Source organism: Vidua macroura, chromosome 7 (assembly GCF_024509145.1).
Source record: "Vidua macroura isolate BioBank_ID:100142 chromosome 7, ASM2450914v1, whole genome shotgun sequence".
NCBI classification, from domain to species: Eukaryota; Metazoa; Chordata; class Aves; order Passeriformes; family Viduidae; genus Vidua; species Vidua macroura.
Window position 1 is genome coordinate 25,160,435 of NC_071577.1, and position 23,085 is coordinate 25,183,519.

Genomic DNA, 23,085 nt, shown 5'->3' on the forward strand with positions numbered 1-23,085 from the left:
CATCCTGGGGGCTTTCCTGAGACAAGTACTGGGAGTCCGGTCACACACCTGAACTCCCGGGAAGGAAGGGGATGGGCTCAGGGGACACCGTCCAGCCTGTCCCCTTTCCTTAACTCTTCTCTCTCACTTGTATTTCCAATCCTTTCTGTTCCCCTCCCCTCCTCCATTTACTTTCTTTCTTTCTTCCTTCCTTCCTTCCTTCCTTTCTTTCTTCCTTCCTTCCTTTCTTCCCTGTTCTCCACCCTGCCTTGCCAGTTAACCTGTCCCTGCTCTGTTTGGCTTTCCCAGGCAGCAGGTGTCAAGCATCCACTTTCCAGATTTTACCCCCGGAGGAGCTGGTTTGGAGCAGCATGTGCAGCAAAGGACACCATCTCCCAGCCTAGAAGGACCCAGCTCGGGAGGAAGGGGCTGCTGAGAGCCCAAGACAGAGCACCCCTCCAGCCCACACTATCCAAAGTCAGAGCATCTCTGCACTTGCCTGGCGTCGAGCCCCACGTGCAATACCTGACCTGAACGTTTTGTTCGTTCGGCTCGCGTTAGGCAGGTCCAGCCCATCTGCAAGTGCATGACTGGCGCTCACCCCCGGCACCACCACATTCCCTGCCGCCGCAGAGGGAGCACACGCCTGCTTGCAACTCCTGCGTGCCAGATGAACATCCAGCCTGTGTGCGGAGCAAAGTGCACAAGGGACGTGCACAACACGCAATCTCACCCAAACACATGCAGCAGTGAGCAGCCAGTGCACACAGATGAAGCAATCCACACATAGCATGCATGAACGCCATGGGACTTCCACATGGCACTGTGGGACGTGGGACCCAGGTGACAGTGGTACACATGGCATTTCTGGCACTCAGCTGTGTAGGCTGTGACGTGCAGGACCCATGTCCATATGCCCATGGCGTGGCAGGAACATGTAACACACTAGGCACAATCATCCTGCCTGTGCGGCTGATTGCTGCTTGTAGCAGCCTGCTGGGAAAGGGCAGCCTGGCCCTGGCAGCACTGCAGAGCCATGGCAGGCACAGAGAGCCCTGGCACAGTGCTGGCCCAGGGTGGAGTTTGGCAGGCTCTGCCAAGCACCCAGGTAGGTCTCAATGGTCTGCTGGCACCAAAAGGGCTTTAGCTGCTGACAGTGAAGCAGCAGGGAGGGAGGGCAGGAGCAGGGAGCAAGGAGCAGGGCAGAGGATGAGGGGTGTCACATCCTTTCTCGCCTCACTCTGCCTTGACTCACTCCCAGGCTGCACTTCCCAGCTGTTCCAGGACTGTCTGACTGTCCAGGGCAGGTGTTTCCTGTTGTGCACTCTAAGTCTGGAGGCCAGGTGTCAGATCCTGCTGGTGGCAATCCCTCTGCCTATGCTTGCTGTGGAAGGGTAGGGGGGGTGGTGCTGGCAAGCCGGTGGGTCTCTTTCAGGACAGCCCTGCTCACTGCCTGCCCTGCTCTCCAAGCACAAGTGCTTGACTTCGACTCCTGTCCCATTCCACGTCCTGTCCCATCCCTCTCCCCCAGCAGCCAGAGAAGACATTCAGAGCCTGCAGCTGCTCCTAGAACTGTGGAGGCTGCAGGGAGTCATGGAGAACTAGGAGATGGGACAGCAGTAAACCTGCTTTCCTTCCACCTCAGGGTATTTTTTGGGAATGGAAAGATCCCTCACCCCCCTACTCTCTATGCCTGGCTCTGCCTGCGATTTCTCTGTCAGCCCTGAGCTGCTTCTGCCCTGCCCTCAGTCACAGGCACTTCCGTAGCACAGGAACCAGTTCTGGTCCTGTCATGCTCAGGGATGCTCTGAGTTTACAGGTGGATCCCAAGCCCATCTGCAGCCTCTCTGCAACCACCAAAAAGGCTCAGCCCATCCACCCATTGTAGATGGAGGAGAGGTTGGAGGTGAAGGAGCTCAGGAGTTTGCTAAGGGACAGGATGATTCCTGCTGCTTTCCCTCACCCCTAAGAAGCTATGCACAGGACAAAGCTCAGCAGCCCTGGTCCTGGAGGAAGAGAATCCTGTTCCCTCCTTGGGGTGCCCCTGCAAGGGGCAGAGATGAGGCACCTAGGCTTCCTGTTTGGGCAGTTTCCATCAGGTGGTGTAGGTAGGGGCCAAAATCAAAGAGCATCTCCAGGGTTGCCACATTCCCTGCATCCCTCCAGAGCTAAGGGTCCATCCTAGCCTAGGGACAGCCCCCAGACGATGCAGTGATTGTCTATGATTGTGGTCATGGGCCCTTGGGGCTGTGTCTCCAGGCTCTGTGTCCCCTGCTACCAATCCTGGCAAAGTTGAAAAGCTGAGAAAGCACAACACATCCCCTGATATGCACAACCTCTGCAGCTGCCCTGCTCAGGCTGGGATCAAACAGAACATGATTAATAACTCTGAGCAAAGCCAGACCCTACTGTCCATGTGCTCCAGTTGCTGCACATGTGTCCCTGTGGGGGCAGAGCCTGGTGGAGATGGTATCTGGCAGAGCAAGGCTGTGGAAATGCGGCCATGCCGCCTCCGCTTTCGCCTGGTTGCTCCAGCACCTCTGGGCTGTCTTATGCCCTGTCACCTCCCCAGCCTGCTCTCACTGCCCCAGCTCTGCCAGCCCAGTGGCACTGAGAAGCTGTGAAACTGTTCAAAGGTGGGATGGCCCCCAGAAGCCACATTGCCCTGAGGACTGTGTTACCTGGAGAATGACTCCCTGGCAGGATTAGCACCCAAGGGTGAGCTTCTCCTCACTATAGGCAGAGCCAGAGGCATTAAACACCCACTTGTACATGTCAGAGCCAGTGCTGGTACCAAGGGTACCAAAGCTGGCATGGGATGGGGCACAGTGGGGTATTGCTGTCTGTGCTGGATAGTGCTGTTCCCCAAGCCCCAGGCTCTGCATGGCCAGTGACATGGCTTTGGGGACCTTAGGACCTGGGCTGGGGATTTCCGTGGCACAGTTCTGCACCAGGAGGATTTGCATGGAGAGGGCAGGGTGCAGGAAGAGCACTGGGGAGACGCAGGTTTGGATTTGCACATAGGTGTAGTTTCACACAGGTGTGTATGTGCATGCATGCCTGTGTATTTGCATAGGTGTTTCAATGTGTGTGCCCTCCCTGACAGGCAGAGCAGAGCTGGTGCATCCCTGTCCTGTGTGTGCACGTGTGTGTGTTCTGCTGAGCTGAACGGGTGGTGCTGGCCATGCCCCTGCTGTGCTTGCTGTTCTGTTTCCTGGTGTGTGCAGCTGAAGGTGTGGGTGGGAGCAGAGGTGTGCGCTGCTGCTGGCAGCCTCTGGGTTGCTCATGTCCTGCCCAGCCCGGATGGGGTGTGCCATCCTGGGGCAGGCACTGCTTTACTTCAGGATGTGGGAGAGGCAGCTGGTTGTCCTCAGCATGCCAGTGCCCCAGAGGGGACCAGCCCACAGGGCTGTGTGGGCACCTCAGGGGCTGAGAACCAGGGTGGTGTGAGCATCCCTAGACCTCAACTTACCCCACTCAGTCTGTTTGGCACATCTCTGCTGTGCCTGAAAGAGGTGCCCAGCTCCCTGCCCCTCAAAGTCAGTCTGTCCCAAAACCACTGTGGGTACCCAGACAGTTTGCACAAGGAGACAGGCTGCTTGTGACACTGGGGATGAGCTAATGTTGGAGGCCAGGGTGCTGCTCCAGCCTGCTCCTGGCATGGCCAGACCTGGGGCAGGGAGCATAGGGACTGTCCTCTCTCTGTGTTGGGGTCCTGCACTCCCCTTGCCAGGCTTCAGATAATGTCACCAGGCAATGAGGCTATCCCACACACCACCCCCAGCTGAAGACAATAAGAAGAGGCAGTCTTCGGTCTGCCTGGGCTCTGGGAAAAGTTTATCCCCCTCTGTCAGGGTGGAGGAGAGAGATGGGTCCCAGGCATGGATCTGCATTCTGCTGTAGTGAAACTACAGGAATTCTGCACACTCCAACCCATTCCTGGCTATGGGGAGTATCAGGGACAGCATAGGTACAGACTGGCATCCTCCTCCCTGCACCCACAGACCACTGGGGTGAAGGGACATGTTTTACAATTGCCCCTCAAAAATGTCTTTGAACTCCCATTACAGAAAGGGATAAGGCAGAGCCCTGATGAAGGATTCAAGATGCTGGGGGGGGGGGGGGGGGGGGAACCCAGAGCTTATACTTGTCCTGAATCTTGGAGCATATCAGCCCCATCCTCCCACGGGGCCTCCAGGGAAGGAGTGAGTGATGGGGCTCCTCTCTTCCCAGCCAGTGGCTCTGGGAAGTGCGTGGGCAGCCTGCCCAGGGGATGGACACTGAGCAGGCTGCCGGGGCTGCTGCTTCTGGCCCAGCTATTGCTGGCTTCAGGAGCCCTGAGGCAGGATGTTCTGTTCTTGTGGCAGCACCTGGCTCAGCCCCCGCCTGTGCTGATCCTCAGAGCTGCTGGAGGAGGGACCCGCCCCTGCCAACCTCTTCATCTGCCTCCTGCATGAGCATCACCCAGGCTTGGGGTGCCTGCCACTACAGATGTGGCCAACAGGGCAGTGGAGGAGCACTGGGGTGGAGTGGGACCTTGGCCAGGTGCCAGCTGAGCTGGTATCCCCTAGCTCTGAGGATGCCAGGGGTTGCCAGCCTTAATCTTGCACTCTGCACCTCCATGACAACACCCTAGTTGCTACAGGTAAAGCTGGCATCTGGGAAGCTGTGCTCACCCCGTGGTATCCCTCCAAAATGACACAATGTGCAGAAGGAGATGCATCAGCAGCTGCGTCACGGCCAGGCTGGGTGTGGGTTGGGACGTGCTCCCCTGTCTCCATCACCACAGCCCTGGCACCGCTCTGCACTGGGGACTCTGTAAGGACCAGCAAGCTTCCCCAGGACACTGAAGATATGGAGTGCCCTGGAGGTGCCAGGCTGTCACCTGTGGTAACAAGCAGGAGGTCACAGTGGCTGGCACCAGCGGGCTCCCTTCCAGGTCAGGATCTGGACCTTTGGTTCAGATACTGGTTTCTCTGCCCCAGTGCCTGGCATCCCCAGCTGGGTAGGGTGTGACAGAAGGGACACCTCAGGGTGAAAGGGACATGCCACTCTGGGTTCCCTTTTGGAGCAGTCTGGCTTGGTTTTGTGCTGCTGTCAGTTCTCTACCAGGGCTGGGCTAACCTGGGGAGACAGCCTTTGCCACCTGCTCACACCCAGGCTGTAATCCACAGGCAGGAGGTAAGCAGCTGGCGGAGCCTCCCTGACCTTCAGGTGGGATTAGTCCCCATGGGAACAGTGGGGAGCAGGCAGGTGAGGCCACAGCTCCCCTGGCAGTTTGTGGGGACTGAGCACACCCCCATGCTGGGGACAGCCAGAGTCAGGGTGAACCTGTGCCCCTGGGAGCATCCTTGTCTTGGTGGGTTGTTGCAGGTGCACCTCCAGAGCTGTGGGTGCCACAGGGCAGAGTGGGCAGGCACAGTCCCACAAGGAGGGGCTGAGCAGCGTGCCTGGGGTGGCCACGGTGCCAGTGGCATGGAACAGCTGGCAGCCCACGGTGTGCGTGTGCACCTGCCTGGGAGCTAATCCCAGCAACATCTGCCAGGCTCTCTGCCATCCCAGGAGTTTCTGGCTGCAGGGATGGGATGTCTGCGTGCACAGGGGACACGTGCGTGTGGGGCAGGTGGCAAGTGCCAGGGCTCCCTGTGCAAGGCAGTGCCAGTGTGAGGAGGCTTCTGTGGCAGATGTGCACCTGTACACGTATGGCTCATGTGGCCAGCAAGGCTTCTGGAGGGGACAAGTGACACCGGGGATCCCAGCAACCCTCTTGGCTATGGGATCCAGGATTCAGCAGGTGCAAGTAGGGGTTTTGGCTGGGATTAACCAATCCCATATTCAGAGTGGCCATATTCAGAGCAGCCCTGAAGCACAGGTGACTGGAGAGAGAAGGAGGGTGTTTGCATCCTTGTCGAGGAGGATGATTTCCCACAGAAATGAGGCTGGGGGAGAAAGCAGAGGAAAAATGGAGCAGTGGGGCTGTGTGGGGGCAGTGATACACCACCCCTGATCTAATCAGCCAGACCCTGCAAATAAAAGCCACCTGTTTTGGCCCTGACAGCAGGAAGCCATCCCTAGAACAAACAGAGCACCAGGCAACTGGAAGAAAGACAAACAGGGGCCGGCACCAGCTCCATCTGCTCCTGTTCGGCCCAGCCCCCAGACCTACAGACCCCTGGAGTGACGGTCTAGCCCCCAGCAGGTCTGGGGAGAAGGAGAGAGAAGCTAGAGGTCCTTGCAGGGTGTGACCAGGGCTCAGCCCATGGTGTCAGCCAGGTGGACCACACACAGCTGTGCTGCCTTGGTCAGCCAGCCCAGATATTCCTAACATCAATGGGTACAGTTGTGTATTGCCACAGACACAGCATCAGCCTCAGGATTCCTGGGCAGCACCTGCCTCACCTCTTGTGACTGCCCTTCAGCCTGCTCGGCTCCCCCAGCTGTGCACTGTCCTGGGACCAGTGCCTGCACAAGGCACGGGGTCCAGCCCCATGGTTGGCATGGTTTGGGCTTGGCATGGAGCACTTGGGTGACATTGTGCTCCCACCGTGTCCCGGGGCTGCCGGCTGCCACGCTGTGCCCAGTGGCACTGAGAAACATGATCTGTTTTGCTAGTGCAGGGAACAAGCTGAGCTGGGAGCTACGAGGGGCCCTTATTAAATTAGCCTATGCAAGAGGCCCTGGGCGAGTGCTAACCAGCTCCCAGAGCCAGTATTAGCAGCTGCCCTTGAGCAGAGTCACTGCCTGCCCCCGCACCAGCCTCCCTCTGCCCCTGTCCCCAGCTGGGCAGGTGTGGCTGGGGGCTCGCAGGTGATCTAACCAGGGGAATGCTGGCTGGTGACAGAGACCACCTGGAGATGGCCCAGGGAGAACAGCCTGCATCAGCATTCTGGGATGCAGTCAGGCAAGGCTCCTTGTGAGCGACCCCACTGATGCACTGTGCCCTGATGTGGCTGTAGCTCCCATGTGGCTGCCCTGAATGTACCAAGCAGGAGGTGAAGCACATCCCAGTGAGTACGACATGCTGAGGAACAAGGGAGGGGCACAGTCTGCATCTGGGTTTCTCCTCTGCACCATTCAGCTTCCAGTGCTTTTATCCAAAATGTTGCATGGGGATGGCTGAACGGCTTGCGTGCTCCTCATGGCACACCCCAGTGCCCCATAGGTGCTGTAGCACACCATACAGTGCCCCACACACTCCACATGCACATCCTATAACAGCTTGCAGCATCCGATGTATTCTGTGGTGCCTCTCGTACTGGGGCTCTGTAGTACACCCCACAGTGCCCTGCACCTCAGAGTTCCCAACTGCCCTGATGCCTCAAGCAACCCAAACTAACCAGTGTCCTACACCTCTGTTCACACAGCCCAGGCAAGGGGTGGCAGCACCGTGGGCAGACCATGCAGTGCACTAGCTCTGCATCTTGCCCCATCTTGCCTCTTGCATCTTCGCCAAGGTGATGGCTTCCCTAAATGCTGCCCAGACCTGTCTCCCAGCATTCTGAGATGTCCCCAGGCCACTAGGCTGGTCCGGGGTGCTCTTCCTTCTTCAGAGAGCATCCCTATCCTTCCCTCCACCTTCTGCTTCCTCAGACAGCTCCAAGAGGGTCTCCCCCTCCCTGCTAGGAGCACTTCAGGCAACGCAAGCTGAGGGTCGCCTCCCCAGCGCCTGTCCCCTTCCCAGAGCCACTAATGTCCCTGAGCTGGAGCCTGCTCCAACCGCTGCCAGGCTGCACCCTCTGCTGGGACCCGCAGGCATCGGCGCGGATTCGCACCGAGCCTCGGGGCCGTCGAGCAGTGGGAAAGTCACCGAAGGGGACCCCCGAGTCCTACCCCCAGCCCGTCCTTGCTGTCATCCCTCAGTCCCCGATTCTTGTTGATGCCAGGCGTTCTAACACCACCCCCAGCTGCTCACGCTGCATTCTCCATAACCAACAATGTCCGGGTCTCTTGTGATGTTGACCCCATGCCCAGGACCCCCAGAAGGGCTGGAGTTTTCCTGGGAAGGTTTGAGGTGCTGTGGTCCGGCCCTTGTCCAGTGGCCAGCATGGCACCTGCCCAGCTGAAGGTGGGGAGTGCCCGGCCTCACCACACACTACACAGGGATGCTGCAAGAAACACAGCTGCATAGACACCCAGGATTTCACAGCTCAACAGGGCACTCTTCCTCCTTTCCAGCGTGCGTTGGCATCGTCCATCCCAGGTCCTGGTAGGAGACACTGGGGATAGCTGCATGGCATGGTGCAGTTCCAGGCAGGGCTGGTCCTCCTGTCCAGGTGAAGGACACAGCTCTGCCCCAAAGTTGGTCCCCTCCTGCTGTGCATAGCGTCCCTTGCCCAAGTGGGAGGTCAGTGGGAGCACAGGGAGATCTTTTTCAAGCCAGGAGAAATGCTCAGGGCATTACAAGCACGTATCTGCGGTCCATTAGCGCCCAGTCTGCAGCCAACACAGGAACCCCTGCAGGGCCTGGCGGGAAAAGGAACCCGCGGTGGCAGAGTCCCACGTAGAGGGGCAGAAGTAGCCCCAGATAAGCTCTGTGTTCCAGCGTGAGGACATTTGTGCCCCTCAGCTCCCAGATGGTAAATCCCCACTTCACCCTGGCACCTCCTTCCCACAAGCCTCAACCCTGGCAAAGGCTGCGGATGCCCTGGGAAAGGCTGGGTCCCTAATCCCTGGGCAAGCGGGGACATTGTCCGGGGGCAGAAAGGAAAGCGGCGCGTCAGGCCCTTTGCTCATTGTGCCCTGAGCCCCTGCGCAAACACAGCCCAGCACTTTCATTGTCAGCCTCGCTGGGCGCGGGGGGGCCGCTCTCGCCACACTGCCTAAGTGGAATGGACAGCCGGAGTCTGGGGTGGGTGAGCAGCCCGTCCCCCCCATCCCCTGCCTGCTGACACAGCGCCCTGACCGCCTGCACCATCGGCACTTCAGCGCCCGCCTATAAAGGGCGAAGGGAAAAGCCGGCGCCGGCACCGCCACCTTCGCTTCTGTGCCCTGCCCTCCGACCAAGTAAGTACCAGGCTGTGAGCCCCCAAGACCCCAGTGCACAGGCGCTGCCCCGCTCCCTTCACCCCCACACCAAGCCCCCCACCCAACGCTCACCCTGGGGAAGGGCAAGTGGCGGGGTGCTGTGTGGCACAGCGGGGGGTGCCCTGTGCAAGCAGGAGGGACCCTGGCAGGAGGGATGGAGGAGCCGGGCTGCTGTGCCCCAGGGCTACACTTGCATCTGCATCTGAGCTGCGGTCACTGCCGCCTCCCAGCAGTGGGTACAGGGTCACCGCACCCAGACAGCTCCTGGAGCGATCGCAAGGAGCATGGGAGAGGAAAAACTGAGGCAGTCCTGGGTACATCACATGAAGAGATGGGGCACTGCAAATTCCCCCTGCATCTTGGGGTTCACTGGACAGAGATCGCCCAGCACTGAAGGAAAGGCAATGGGAAATGTCCCCATGCCAGCCTGGGAGGGCAAGGGGCCAGTGGCGTGGGATGTGTGCGGGCAGCACCACGGGCATCCCAGGCTCAGCAGCAGGCAGTAGGGTGGCTGGGGGCTGATGGTGGGCACCTGCCCTGGGTGATACGTGGGGCTCTGCCAGCAGCCGAGCGACCCGTATGACCAGCAGTGAAGCCATGGACACCCTGGGGCAGTACAAGATCACCGTGTGGGAGGAGGAGAACTTCCAGGGCAAGCGCTGCGAATTCCTCATGGAGTGCCCCAGCATCATGGAGCGCGGCTTCCGCAAGATCCGCTCCATCAAGGTGGAGTCTGGCCCGTAAGTGCCCCGCCAGCCCCATGGTCCCTTGGCACACCCCGCTCCAGCAAATCCACTGCTCCCAGGGGACTGCTGGGAGCCGAACACCCAAGTTCTTCCTCAGCTATGACACAGCTTCATCATGCGATCTCCCTGCTTGTGCTCCTTGGGTTTTCCCATCTGCTAAATCAGGAGACCTTACCAAGGCAAGGTGTAGGTTGGAGGCAATGATGTGGCTCTGGGGAGAGGGGTCCCACTTTCAAAAGGGACATTTGCTGCTAGCAAGGACCCCAACATTTGTGAGAGACCCATAACCTGCCAGGATGTCTCTGCCCCCTGCCCAGGAAGGAGAAGCTGACCCCTGACTGATCCTGGGGACTGTGTCACACATCCCTAAGGTTTTTCCTCCTCTTCCTTCCAGCTGGGTAGGCTTCGAGTACCCTGAGTACCAGGGACAGCAGTTTATCCTGGAGAAGGGTGACTATCCCCGGTGGGAGGCCTGGAGCGGGAACAGTGGCTACCGGACCGAGCACCTCCTCTCCTTCCGGCCTGTCAAATGTGCAGTGAGTTACTGGGACACCACAGAGGGAGGGCTCAGGGCGGGCAGAGCCTCCTCCAGGTAGCCCAGCACGGAGGCGATGAGGGACAGACTGGAGGATGACTTACATGGGGCATGGGATGGAGGGCTGAGGTGCTCACAGAGGTACGTGTGAAGTGGAGGAGTAGCTGCACCCACCAACTCCCACCTCCCTGCAAAGATCCTGGGATTTTTAGGTCTAAAATTTAGCCTGAACCACAATTCCAGCTCCTCCTGCTTTGTGCTTTGGAGAGTCACCTCCCAGGCTAGGGTTCCAAGGCCTTGTCCTCCAGCCCTGATTCCCGCGGATGGGATGAACAGAGAGGAGCTAGTGGGACCACAGGATGCTCGGAGTGCAGGGCCCGTCCCCCTCCCACCCAGGGTACCTGAGGCGTGCCCGGCAGACGCGGCTCTATCGCTCCATCTGCAGAGACACTGGTGCTCGCAGCAGCGGCACGTCTGCGCCTCTGAGCGGGGGGGCCCCCCCAACTTTTAATAATCACCAGGCAGATATGTTCAGGCTTTAATAAAGGGGATGCGATAAGATCACTCCTTGCTGGCAGGACTGCTCCTCGGTGCAGATAGATGCATGTGGGGGCTGGGCACGGGGGACAGTGCTGCATCACTCAGTGTCCCAGCCATTAACCCCACCGTGTCCAGCACCCAGAAAGGCCCCACATAGCTGAGGGGACCTCTCTCAGCATCCTGCCTTGCCCTGAACCCTCCTGCAACCTTGGGGAGTGTGGTGAGGCTGAGGGCAGCAGTCTGTGTGGGTCCAAAGGTTGTAGCCACTAACTCTCACTGACAGCTGTGCATTGGGACCACAGGGACATGAGAGCAGCATCCTCGGGGCAGTTCTGGGGTATCCCAGTGATGGGGTGCCAGGTTGAAGGACATTCCCATGCATTGCATCAAAGCTGCTCATGATCCCTGGCCTCTCAAACTGCCTTGGTGTGTGTCACACTGATGCCACATCCCCTATCCCTGGGCAAGCCAACCCATTCCTGCTGACCTCCAGCTCCTTCTCTCTGCAGAACCACAATGACAGCAAAGTCATCCTCTACGAGGCTGAGAACTTCCAGGGTCACAAGTTTGAGCTGAGTGACGACTATCCCTCGCTGCAGGCCATGGGCTGGGGCAACAAGGAGGTGGCATCCATCAAAGTGAACGCCGGAGCGTGAGTGCGGCCAGTGGGGCAGGGACTGGGGGTGCCAAGAGCAGCAAGGGGCTCAGCAAGAACCTCCTAGCATAAAACACCTGTGTAAACCCCAGGATGTGGAAGGGGGACCCCCTCAAAAAAGGGATGCCTTCCTGATACCTTTTCCTTGAAAATACAAGCCATTGGGTATTTTCTGTCCCTCTCCTCTCAAGTCAAGCAGAGGGATGGGATGGGATGGGATGGGATGGGATGGGATGGGATGGGATGGGATGGGGCTCTGAGCCAAGGGTCTGCCTGCAGGTGGGTGGCATACCAGTACCCAGGATACAGGGGCTACCAGTACGTGCTGGAGCGGGACAGACAGAACGGCGAGTTCAAGAAGTACAATGAATACAGCAGCCAGGCCCACACCAACCAGATCCAATCCATCCGCCGCGTCCAGCACTGAACAGGGGCAGGGCTGTGTGCCCTGCAGCCTCCAGGCTGCTGTGCAATAGACCTCTATCCGGTAGCAAATAAAGGCATTTGTCAAAAAAAAAAGAGTGCTCCTGCCTCTGCTTTGCTCCTCAGGGTGCTGCCATGCTGGGAGGACCATGGTGGCAATCTGGAAGGTTTCCTCTTCCCCAGGCAGTTTTGGGCTCATGGCCAGCTCCACCCTGGGCTGAGCTGTCTGCACCTACCTCTCCATGCAGAGTTCCACTGCTGTGATGCTCTGGCTGGGAAAATGGGAACTTGCTGGGCAAAGAGAGTGCTGGAGGTAGGAGAGGGCACCCAGGGTTGTGCCCTGGGAAGAGGCATCCAGCAGGGTTGTACCCTGCATTCTCCTCCCAGGATCAATGCCAGGGAAATTGATTGCTACAAAGTCTGCGAAATGAAGGTCTCCTTCCTCTGCACCCCTCTGGAAGAGAGAAGGGGGTCCCTGCCTGCTGTGGGCCTGGGAAGGAGGAAGAACATAGGGGTCATCTGGGGCAGGACGGGACTGACAACACATGGGGCAGCCACAGTTGTGTCAGGTTTGGGGGCACAGTTGTGTCAGGTTTGCTGCTGGCACAGAGGGGCTGAGGGGGAGGCAAGTTGTGCAGGGGTCAGGGGAAGGAGGTCTGAGGGCAGTGTTCCACAGGTGGTAGGGGGCTTGGCTTGATGCTCTTAGGTGTGCGTGTCCTCCCCCAGCCTTGCCACGCCAGCATATCCGTGCGAGTATCCGGCTCCGGGACACCGGGAGCCACACCCAGCCTCCTCCTCCTCCAGCACCCTTTCCCAGCCTCCTCCTCTTCCACCCGGCTCTGAACCCTCCCGGGGTGCAGGCCACCCATCCCGAGGTGCTCCCTGCACCCAGCACATTGCTTCCTCCTCCTCTCCTCCTCCTTGTCTTCTATCCTGCTCTGGCATCCCAAAGCCCTCCTGGGGCACAGGCTTTTGGTCCCGAGGCACTCCCCACACCCAGGACGTGGATGCATGGTGGAACAGCTCTGAGTGCCTCAATTGCCTGGGTTCCCTGATGCCCACCCTGCTAAAAGCATGCTTGGCCCTGAGAAAGGAGTGTCCCAGAAGGCTGCTGGGAGCCTGGGTTGGGGGTCAGTCTGTGCACACACCTCAGCCAGCAATGTGCAGAGACCCCAGCCCTGGTGTGTGTGTCAGCATGTGTGTGTGTGTGTGTGTGTGTGTGTGTGTGTGTGTGAGCTGCACACATCTGAGCACACATGTGTTTCCCTGCATGCCCCCTCTCCCCTCCAGCCCCAGTGCTGCTGTGCAGAACACCCAGCACCTGTGTATCCCCAGCCCACATGGCATCCCGGCTGCGGAGTGCCCCCCAGCCCGCCCCTGTCTCCTCCACGTCCCCACTGGCCCCACCCCAGCACGGCCGCACGGCCTCTCCCCCAGCACAAACACATTCCGGCACACCTGGCCAGGTGCAGCCAGCCCAGGGCCACGTCAGCTCGGCTCCGCTCCACAACGCCAGCTCACAGGTGAAGCTTTCCCGGGCACCTGCACATAGGGCTGTGATGGGGGGGGTAGGGGTGGGCTGTGGGGGTCGTTGTAAAGTCTAGGGTCCTTATTGTTCCACCTAGGGTGGGAGGAGAGCACTGGAGTGGGGGGTGGGGGGCAGACTGCCTCCTGCAGCCAGAGGGACCTGCAGCTGCTTCCAGCTGGGTGTTCCACATGTCTGGGCTCCATCCCCAGTAGCCCCACAGACCTGAAACCTCATCTCCTAGATCCCCCTCAGACCCACAGCCCAGTCCCTTGTTCCCCCATGGACATGGGCCCCTGTTTCCTGGATTTCTCATATACCCTGCTTTCCTCATCCTCTGGGTCTGCCCCAGCTCCCCCATGAACCTGGGATCACATCACTCAGGTCCCCAAAGCTCCACATGGACACAGGGCTTGCCAGCTCTTAGGATCTGACACTCCCTGTCCTTCTGCACACCTCTGACCCCAGATCACTCAGACCCCAGTCCCCTCACATCCCACTTTAAGCCCCCTGCCCACTGGATTTCCCGGGGACCCAGGCATCTCCATCCCTCTACAGCACTCCCTTCTCCAGCTCCCACAGCCCTAAACCTATTTCTCAGCCTGATCCCTACTTCACCCCCACCCCCTCCCCACTCTGGGCTGATGCAATGTCCCTCAGCCCAGACCCCCCCTCTATGCCCTGCACCATGCAGGTTTGCTGCAGGAGTATCACAGTCACCCGGGCCACCAGAAGAGAAGGGGTTGGTGGGTCTGGCACTCTCCCCACCTCACCCCGCTGTCTCCGGGGCTTGTTTTCCGTTGCCTGTGGTTTGTTTCAGTCACTCAGGCAGCGAAAGCAAGTCTGGGAGGCTGCGGAGCCACTGCTGGGAGAGCTGCACTTTGAGGGGTGGGGAGGAGAGGGATGTAGGGAGTAGCCAGGGCTGCTGGACTCTACAGACCTGGACACCCCACTGAGAGGTTCAGGGGAGCTCAGGAGACAAGCTGGGGGAAGAGAAGCTTTTTAAGGGCTGTTACCTCCAAACAGGATTACTAGGGAATTTCTAGAGGAATACCATGGTCTCTGCTCATGTCTCCCCTTGCCAGCATCTGCTCTTTGTTCGTGATGGAGATGGGCAGCAGAGGTGGAGCACCTGGAGCAGAGGTGGAGCTCAGTAACCAAGGGACCCCGGGTTTCCTAAACACTTTGGACACCCCCTGCCAAGAGGAGACACCAGCTCTGTTGGGCTGTGCCACCCCAATTGAGCATCGCTCCCCTTGGGCTGCAGCTTCTTATGCAGGGCAGGCACATTTTGACTGCAGTGTAAATAATTGTGAGTCTGGCATGGCTGTATCCTGATTTCCATTAGGTTCATATCTTGCAATGATCACTTTCCAGAAAGGCAACTAAATCCAGCACAAGAGCTCATCCTTTTGCCAGACATCAATGAAACACTACAGAAAAAGTTGTGAGCTTGGCTGTACAGTATTGGACTCATGGAGTAGAACTGGTGACAGCTGCTGGCACACTGCCTGGCTGCCTCAAGCTGTGGGTTCTGACCTGGGGGACAGAGATTGACAGCACCCCACAAGTGCATATAACAGCTGGAGCCATGGATGACAGGGAAAACCCTGGCCAGATGTGTCTTTTTGGAGCTGGTATCACTTTTCTCCATCCTAAGTTTCTCCATGAAATGTCCTCCTGTCTTCAGAATGTACCCAGCGCTGCCCAGGACAAGCAGATGAAGATGGGGCCATCCTGGTTTGTCTGGGTGTTGGGGTTTTCCCAGCTTCTATGGATTCTAATAAAAATGTGCAGCAGGTTGGGACAGGGCTGGTTGTTGTGGGATGGTCACAGGCTTAACTGTCCCTGGGGCAGGGACTATTCAGAAGAGCACAGAGGAGCCAGGGAGGTGGCAGAGCTGTGTCATGACCTGGTGCCATCAACAGCTGGAGATGAACTTACCCACCCCTAAACTCTGGGCACTGCAAAGGAACCCCATGACCATTGTCCTGGAGGTGGAGGGACCTGGTGGGAATTCACCTGGCCCACCCCAGGGCTCTGTGAAATGCAAGGAGACCCCAGAACTGTGTTGATGATGCTGGAGCTGGGGAAGGGGCAGGCAAGGACCCCACGGCCAGCAGCACTGCGGCTCGGAGATCCAGACGCCAGGGGGACAGAGCCGATGCTGCTGCCGATGCCGTGCAGCGAGTGCAGGGGTCCGAGGCGATGCTGGCCGATCGGCGGGTCAGGGAGCGACATGCTGGTGGGAGGCCGGGCCCGGGCAGTCTCCAGGCAGTGGCCGGGCCCGCTCCCAGCTGGGATGTCAGCGCCGTGTTTGCGAAGAGTTAAGGAGGCGGAAGAGGCAGGAAGCGGCCCGAACCGCTCTCCATAGAAACCCGCGGCCGTGATTAAAGTCTGATGCGGGCCCGATAGCGGGGGGAGGGAGGGGGGGGGCAGCGCCCGCTTTAATTACAGTGGAGGAAATTGCTGGAGCCGGGGCCCCAGCCCCTGCGAGTTGCCTGGAAACTCCCCCTTCCCCCGCCTCCCCCGGCCCCTGCCCGTCCCCTGCCCGTCCCGCTGCCATTTATTCGCCATCAGCTGCTCCCTGATAAAGTGGAATAATAATAATAATAATAGGGGCAGGAATATTAAAACATGCAGCCCGCGGGCCGCCCCCACAGCTGCCATGAGACACGGCACCGGAGCGGTGCCACTGCTGCTCAACATGTACCTGCCAGGTACGGGCGGATCCCTCGGCCGCTGCCCCACCGCAGCGCCGTGCACCGCACAGCACCCAGCCCCTGCCCACCCTGTCCCGCTGAGGCCCTGGGGCTCTCCTCTGCCCCATCTCCTTCCAGCGCCCACCCTGTTATCCCCTCTCCCTCTGTCCATTCTTTTTTCCTGCCTTCCAGCACCACAACCATCCTTTCCTTCTTCCTTTCAGCTGCCCTCACAGCTTTCCACACCCGCACACTCATCTTCCCATCCTTCATCAACCCACCGTCACCCAGTCCTTCCATCTCTTCATTTACCCTTCTTTTCTTCCAACCCATCTTTCCACCCACCCACTCACCCTTCCCCTGTGCTTCCATGCATCCTTCCATCCCACCCACTTGTCCCTGCATCCCCCTTTCCATCCCCAGTACCAGCCAACCCCTCCATCCACCCAATGTCCCTTCTATCAGGCTGTTTTCCCATCATCTTATCCATTACCTGCCCTTCCATCCATCGATCTCTCGCACTTTCTTTCCTCCACCTACCCACTCACCGTCTCTTCTGTCCTTCCATCCATGCACCCATTTCCTTCCTTCTATCCATCTATCCATTTATCGCTCCTTTCCACAGCAGTCCACTCCCCAAATGCCGACAGACATCCTTGCTTCCACCTGCCGCTCCTGTCACCCATTCTGCCATCCACTCGCCTCCTCTCCCTCTCCCCCTGCCCCACAGCTCTCTCCCTCGCTCCCTTTCTCCTCCCTACCCCAGCCCACGGGATCGTCTATTCCTATTTAAAAGCTTCCCCGGCTGGGTCGGAAATCGGATTTCCTTTTTCCTGGACGCGTTTCCTGGCTTCGCCGCAGCGGCGGGGCAGGCAAGGGGGAGCGGCCGGGGGCTGCGGGGACGCTGCCCGCGGGTGGGCGCTGGGGTGTCGCGGTCCCGCCTGGTTCCAGCCCTCCCTCCACACCACCCGCGTCCCCTTTTCCCCCCAGATCCAGTCGGGGAAACTTTGTTCAAAGACGGGAAGAGCCAGGCGTGGGGGTCTCTCAACCCCGGCGTGCAGAAAGGTAAGAGCACCGCTGCCCCTTCCCCTGGACAGGCCCTGCTTCCCTCGGCCGGCACGGAGCGGGGACCCCGGGGCACTCGCATTCTCTCCCGCCCAGCAGCCACCGGAGACCCTTTCCCGTCCTTTGTCGGGCACTGCCCATGAAGGACACAGCCACCGCGGAGCCCCCGTTCCCTGCGAGTGCCTCCGGCTGGGAGCATCCCGCCGCCTATTCCCACGGGGACGGCGGCCAACCCCGACGGTCGGAAGCTCCCGTCCGTGGCATCAGAGAGGAGCGGGGAACGCATTCCCCCGAGCCCCGCAGCGGGGAGAGTGCAGGGTCCTAATTCCAGTCTCCCAGGAGCTCCGGGACATCTGACGGGAGGGAGCTGCCAGCCATCCCGGGAGTGGGGCGGGCTAATCCGGGCTCGGGAGATCTGTTCCTGCGAGTGGAGAGGAGAGTTGAGACATCATTCGTGAGGGAGCTGCCAGTGAAGTGCTGGGGTTCGGACAGGGCTCAGAAGTGATGTGTCCCCGGGAACTGGAGTCATCTATCTGGAACAACCTGCACAGGGGACACAGGCATCGGCCAGTGCTGCCCAGGGAGCAGCCTGGAGCTCCCAGTGCTGCCCAGGGAGCAGCCTGGAGCCTGCTTGGGAGCGCGGCAGCACTGGGTGTCGTGGAGACAGCACTGTAGTGTTTGGGCCGTGTAGCTTTCATGTTTGCTAGGAGGCAGGGACCAGGGACTCCTCTGAGCAGAAAAAAATGGAGCCCTGGTTTAGTAGTGGGAGGGGGAGAAAGATGGAACTGGGGGAATACTTTTTCCTCTGCACTGCAGACTCTGCCCAGCCATACTCTAAACACTGTGCTGCAGTGAGAAGGATCTTTTTGGATGCCTGGATATTTCCTTAGGGAGCGCTCAGGTGCATTATCATGGCACCCTGAAGCAGGCAGGATTGAGCCTCACCACCCCACCCAGATGCACCCCTCAACGCCTCCCTGACCTCCTTGCATGGGGTGGAACACCCACGGGTGGGAGATAGCTGGAGGCCAGGGTGGGGTCTGTGGTGATGGAGAAGAGGCAAGGGCTGCAGATGCACCCTAGGGAGGAGAGATCCCCTGCCTTGGTCCCAGGATGGGGAATTAGAAAATACAGCAACTTGGAGAGACCTAGGCTCAACTGCCTGGATCAGGATCTGTGTGGGTTTTGGTGGAATGAGAATGGAGGGGGAATGGCTGTTCCCTGCTTCTTCTAGAGCAAGATACAGGGAGCACTAGATAAAATAGGTGGGTCTAAAACAAGCAGAACAAGATGTTTTTTTGTGGGAAATGTAGCAGGGCTGTAGGACTTCTTGTTGCTGAGGTCATGGGTGCTAAACCTCTGTATAGGATCCAAGCACTTTTAGACAAAATAATGTTAGAAGAGCACAGGGATAACTGCAAAGGCACATCCTCTGCTCTGGAAAGAGACTGTGCTGCAAGGACTGGCACCAGGAACAGGGATGTGCAGGGGATGCTGCTCAGAGGAGGCAGAGTGGGGTGTCTAAGTAAGTGCAGGGCTCCTCTGCAGGATGGCCAGGTCCCAGCAGTACGACTCCTTCCTTGCCCAAAGGTCCAGATTCCCTCTCCTCTCGTGACCTCTGGCCAGACTCCATGGAGCATGTCCTTGTGCCTCACTATGGGCGTGTGGAGCTGTGCCAGGCTCCAGTGTGTGCACAGCCTGGCACAGGGGCACCATGGGCACCCGCCGAGGATACTCCTTGGTGCAAGCTGCAGATGCAATGGCCATGGCTCAGGCAGGACATTTTTCCTCCGGAAATAAGGAACATCATTAATGCCTGATTCAAAACCACAGTACATCATGCTATGTCCTCGTCTCTCCCATCCCTACACCTGTCTGTGTCTCTCTGTGGTTTAGTTCAGATCAGTGTTGCACCCTGACTTGAGCTGACCATGGAGACATCTGTGCAGGACACTGTCCCTAGAGCAGGAGCTGTGAGACCAGCCCAGTTTCAAGCAGACATGGCATGGGGAATGTTTATGTTGGGATAGATCTGGGTTCTGCCAAGATATGTCCTTCTTGGGAGTGCCTATAGAAGAACAAGGCCATGTCCTCCCACAAAAACAAACAAGCGGGTATTCATCTTCAGTGGTGTGTGAATGTGGGTGGGAGGGATGGGGAGACTCTGGATCCAGACCTACTGCAACCTGTGTTGACCTCTGAGCACTCCTACTCCATCTCAAGGTGCAGGGGCATCTTCTCCTCATATCTGGGGGTGTAGGATGGGGTTGGGATGTCACAAAGGAGACATAAACTTGTTACCATCGTACATGTCTCTAAAGCAGGGAACATGCAATGAGGGTGCAGCCAAAACCTGGGTGTGGGAGAGGGCAACATAACAGTGGGTCAAGGGGATCGGGGCACATCCTGTCCCTCACCTTGTGCCCTGGGAGGGAGCTTTAACCTCTCTGGGGCTCGGCCTTGCAGGCAGCGGGCAGATCCAGCTGTGGCAGTTCTTGCTGGAACTGCTTTCGGACCGGGCCAACCTGAACTGCATCGCCTGGGAAGGCACAAACGGGGAGTTCAAGCTGATCGACCCTGACGAGGTGGCACGGCGCTGGGGTGAGCGGAAGAGCAAACCCAACATGAATTACGACAAGCTGAGCCGTGCGCTGCGCTACTACTACGACAAGAACATCATGACCAAGGTCCATGGCAAGCGCTACGCCTACAAGTTCGACTTCCACGGGCTGGCACAGGTGTGCCAGCCAACCACCCCCGATCACACTCTCTACAAATTCCAGGGCAACCTGGCACCACTGCCCTTCTCGGGCATCTCCAAACTCAACCTCATGACCTCGGGAGTGACACCAGCTGGTTTCTCCTACTGGCCTGGCTCCAGCCCGTCCCTCTACCCTGGGCATGGGCTCCAGCCCTCAGCCTCGTTCAGTGCCATGGCAGCCTCCCACCTCAACAACATGAACAACCATTACCATTAGAGGCTCAGCTGTGACAAGTGGATGCTCCATGTCCCTTGCAGCGTGGGGCTGTGGATTTGGGAAGCTCAGCGGGGAGGGATTGGGGAAGGGATTGTGCCCTGCTCTCACTTTCCCCCTTTTATGTTTGATGTGGTGTGGGGAGTGGGGGGTGCTTGCAGGATAGCTGGATTGAATCTCTGATGTAGGTGGCTGGAGGAGGGAAGCCATCTAAAGTTAAGATGAAGAAGTATCCACGATCGTGGGAACGGATGTGGATACCTAAAGCAGGGTGTGAATGGAAGGAAAAACCATGGGCTCCTCTCCTGGCAGGGACATTGGCCCACCTTTCCCTTGCAACATGCTGCCCATGCCATGAATATCCTTAGCTCTGCCTCCAGCCTGTGCCTGCCCTCCCCATTTCCTGCAGAGACGAGTCAGGAGCTGGGGCCCCAGGGCAGCTGTGTCCATGAATGAGGGTCCCACTGAGCAGGCACAAGGAAAGGGGATCTTCCTTGACCACTCGGTCCCCTCACCTTTGTCTCCAAAGGCTTTGTTTCCTCCATCTCTCCTATACCTGCTTCCTGAAGGCAGCTGCTTTCAGACTCAGGAGAAGCCTTGGTCTGGAGAGCAGATGCTTTCTATGGGTTCACTCAGACCCAGGGCAGGGCTCTGGGGTTGGAGGTGCCAGGGACAAGTGTGGGCTCACTGCCAGTCCTCAGGGCAAGATCAGAGCCTGGAGGCAGCATAGCCTGGTCTCTGCAGCTCTGCCCTCTCCCCAGTGCCCAAGGATCACACCACAGACAGTCCCTGATACCCTAGACATGAGCCCATGTCCTGCTAATCACTTCCTAGATTAATGTTCCAGTTTTACTCCAGCTTTAGCCCCTCACATGCAGGTCTTGGTGGGACACTCTCCATAAATGGGAACATCCCCAGGGACAAGGCAGCGTGGGTGGTGGAGCAGAAGAAGGGATGACAGCAGGCCTGGGAGCCCCAGGCATCAAGGGGCAGCCCTGGGTCTCTCCCCCTGGGTTCAAGGAGCTGCCCCCATCCTCTGGAGCAGGACTTTGGCCCAGTGGATGCACAAGAGCTGGGCACGCTGAGCTCCGCACTGGCTGAGGGGTGGGATTGGTGTTCAATAAACCAGAGAGGTGCTGTGACCTGTGTCCTCTCCTGTCTGAAGGGAGCTGGTGAGAGGGGGAACCACTCAGCAAATCCTCTCCCATCTAAGCCAGAATACCTTCAGGGCTGGGGTGGGAAGGATGTGGCCATTGTCTGGATCATCTTTTCTCCAGGCATCACCTCTGGTTCTTACAATCCCCAAGAGATAGGACAGAGCTGGAAACCTCTGGGTTACTTGAGCCTCCCCTTCAGGAAAGCCACATACACTGTTCTCAGGCTCCCAGGCCTGCAACAGGGATCACATTGGCAGTGCAGGGCGAGTCATGCAACTCCCCAGCTCATGGAAGGAGTGGTCAGCCCCCACCTCCTCTCCCTTCATGCCTCAGACCACAGCAGTTCCCAGATCTGAGGGCTCCATGCTGCCACTTCTCCATCCCTCCAGGGTCTGGTCACTCTCATAGCCTTGGTGGCATCTGCTCCAATGCATCCTTACTGCCCTAATCAGCTTAAGGGAGTGGGATCTGCTGTCAGTGTGTCCTCTGGTCCTCTGGGGAGGGCTCAGGCTGTGAAGTGGGGGGGCCTGATGCTGCTGGCAGAGAACCCATGAGAGCGAAAGGGGCTGGGTGGGGGCTGTCCCTACCTCCAGGGTTTCCGAGTGTTGCACAGACTGGTTCCCAGGGACGGCAGGAGGTGAAGTGAGGGGGAAAAGGAGTAGTTACCCCCACGCAACCAGCGCCGAGATAGGCTGGAGACATCCCCTGCCCCCAGGTTTCACTTTGCAAGGACAAAATGGGGGAAATGGCCACAACTGGCTCCCTCAGAGACGGGGCAGAGGGCTGTGCCCTCGCCGGGGGAGCTTGCTTCGGGGCTTAGGTAACTGCGTGACGCAGGACAGGACACGGATTAAGGGATGTGGGTCGCTAGTAGCTCCTCCCTTCCCTCAGAAAGTAGCTTCCCCTTCTGCACCAGGGAAGCCCAGGTGAGCCCGGCCCCCGCCTCACGCCCGACCTCGCAACCCGGATCCCTGATGGATTGGAGGCGGGACACTGTAGGGAAAAGGGGGACTTACCTTTTCGGGAGAGGGAGGGCCGCCGCACACACCCAGCGCAACAGGCTGCAGCTGCGCCTTGCTTCGCTCTGCTCTGAGCCCAGCTGGCACAGTCCCACCGCTGTGTCCCCAGGGTGCAAGGCCGAAAGCCGGGCACCAGCCCTGCACTCCCCGGGACGGCAGCCAGGAAGGAAGCGGGGGGGGAACACCCATGCGGGGCTGCACCAGCCATGCTCTGGCCTGCCTGAGGATGCAGCCGGTGTCACCATGGCAACTCGGGATGCTTGCATGCCCAGTCCCCGCTGGGAGCCACCTCCCCTCATATGTTGAGCTTATCGGAGGGCTGAACAGAGCACTACCTTACCCAACTCAGCCTCCCCCCTCCCCAGAGCCCTGTCTGACCCAATCCACCAGCAGTGCTGCTTTCTGCAGGTTTCTTCAGTCACCAAAACCACCGGCTCGGAGCAGACTGCAGCAAAATCCTGCCAATGGGCAAGCAGGGCCCAGCCCAGCACAGCTCCCCGTGGAACATCATCCCTGGCCCTGAGCAGGGGTGCCCAGCCGGGGGGGGCAGATGGGGGAGCACCGTGTCTGGCTGTGGGGTGCACCAGCTGTTGGGAGCCTATTTTGTGTGGCTGACAGCTGCACTCAGTGCCCTTGTGGCTTCCAACCTACCTGTGGGGAGTCCTTGGGTGCCCTGTGTAGGGTGAGATGGGGAACACAGTTCCAAAGGGCTTCAGCCTGTGCTGGGAAGACTGAGGGAG

General features: G+C 58.9%; 2 protein-coding genes across 2 annotated transcripts; both read left to right on the top strand.

Moving 5' to 3' along the window:
- The first annotated feature begins 5,315 nt into the window (after window positions 1-5,315).
- Window positions 5,316-11,906, top strand: CRYBA2 (crystallin beta A2). The gene is made up of 5 exons (XM_053982544.1): window positions 5,316-5,338; window positions 9,570-9,743; window positions 10,144-10,285; window positions 11,334-11,476; window positions 11,759-11,906. Exons 2-5 carry the CDS (start codon window positions 9,583-9,585, stop codon window positions 11,904-11,906), a joined length of 594 nt encoding a protein of 197 aa, XP_053838519.1. The 5' UTR covers window positions 5,316-5,338; window positions 9,570-9,582.
- Window positions 11,907-16,095: 4,189 nt separating this feature from the next.
- FEV (FEV transcription factor, ETS family member) lies at window positions 16,096-21,311 on the top strand. The gene is made up of 3 exons (XM_053982543.1): window positions 16,096-16,147; window positions 17,120-17,194; window positions 19,661-21,311. The coding sequence occupies exons 1-3, from the start codon at window positions 16,096-16,098 to the stop codon at window positions 20,170-20,172; spliced, it is 639 nt and encodes a 212-aa protein (XP_053838518.1). The 3' UTR covers window positions 20,173-21,311.
- Window positions 21,312-23,085: the final 1,774 nt, after the last annotated feature.

Excerpts from the sequence above, each read along its gene's own strand:
- CRYBA2 (XM_053982544.1), top strand. The coding sequence starts at position 9,583 with ATGACCAGCAGTGAAGCCATGGACACCCTGGGGCAGTACAAGATCACC. Across the intron at positions 10,286-11,333 it reads TCCGGCCTGTCAAATGTGCA|AACCACAATGACAGCAAAGT; the intron begins GTGAGTTACTGG and ends TTCTCTCTGCAG. Across the intron at positions 11,477-11,758 it reads ATCAAAGTGAACGCCGGAGC|GTGGGTGGCATACCAGTACC; the intron begins GTGAGTGCGGCC and ends GTCTGCCTGCAG.
- FEV (XM_053982543.1), top strand. The coding sequence starts at position 16,096 with ATGAGACACGGCACCGGAGCGGTGCCACTGCTGCTCAACATGTACCTG. Across the intron at positions 16,148-17,119 it reads GCTCAACATGTACCTGCCAG|ATCCAGTCGGGGAAACTTTG; the intron begins GTACGGGCGGAT and ends TTTTCCCCCCAG. Across the intron at positions 17,195-19,660 it reads CAACCCCGGCGTGCAGAAAG|GCAGCGGGCAGATCCAGCTG; the intron begins GTAAGAGCACCG and ends TCGGCCTTGCAG.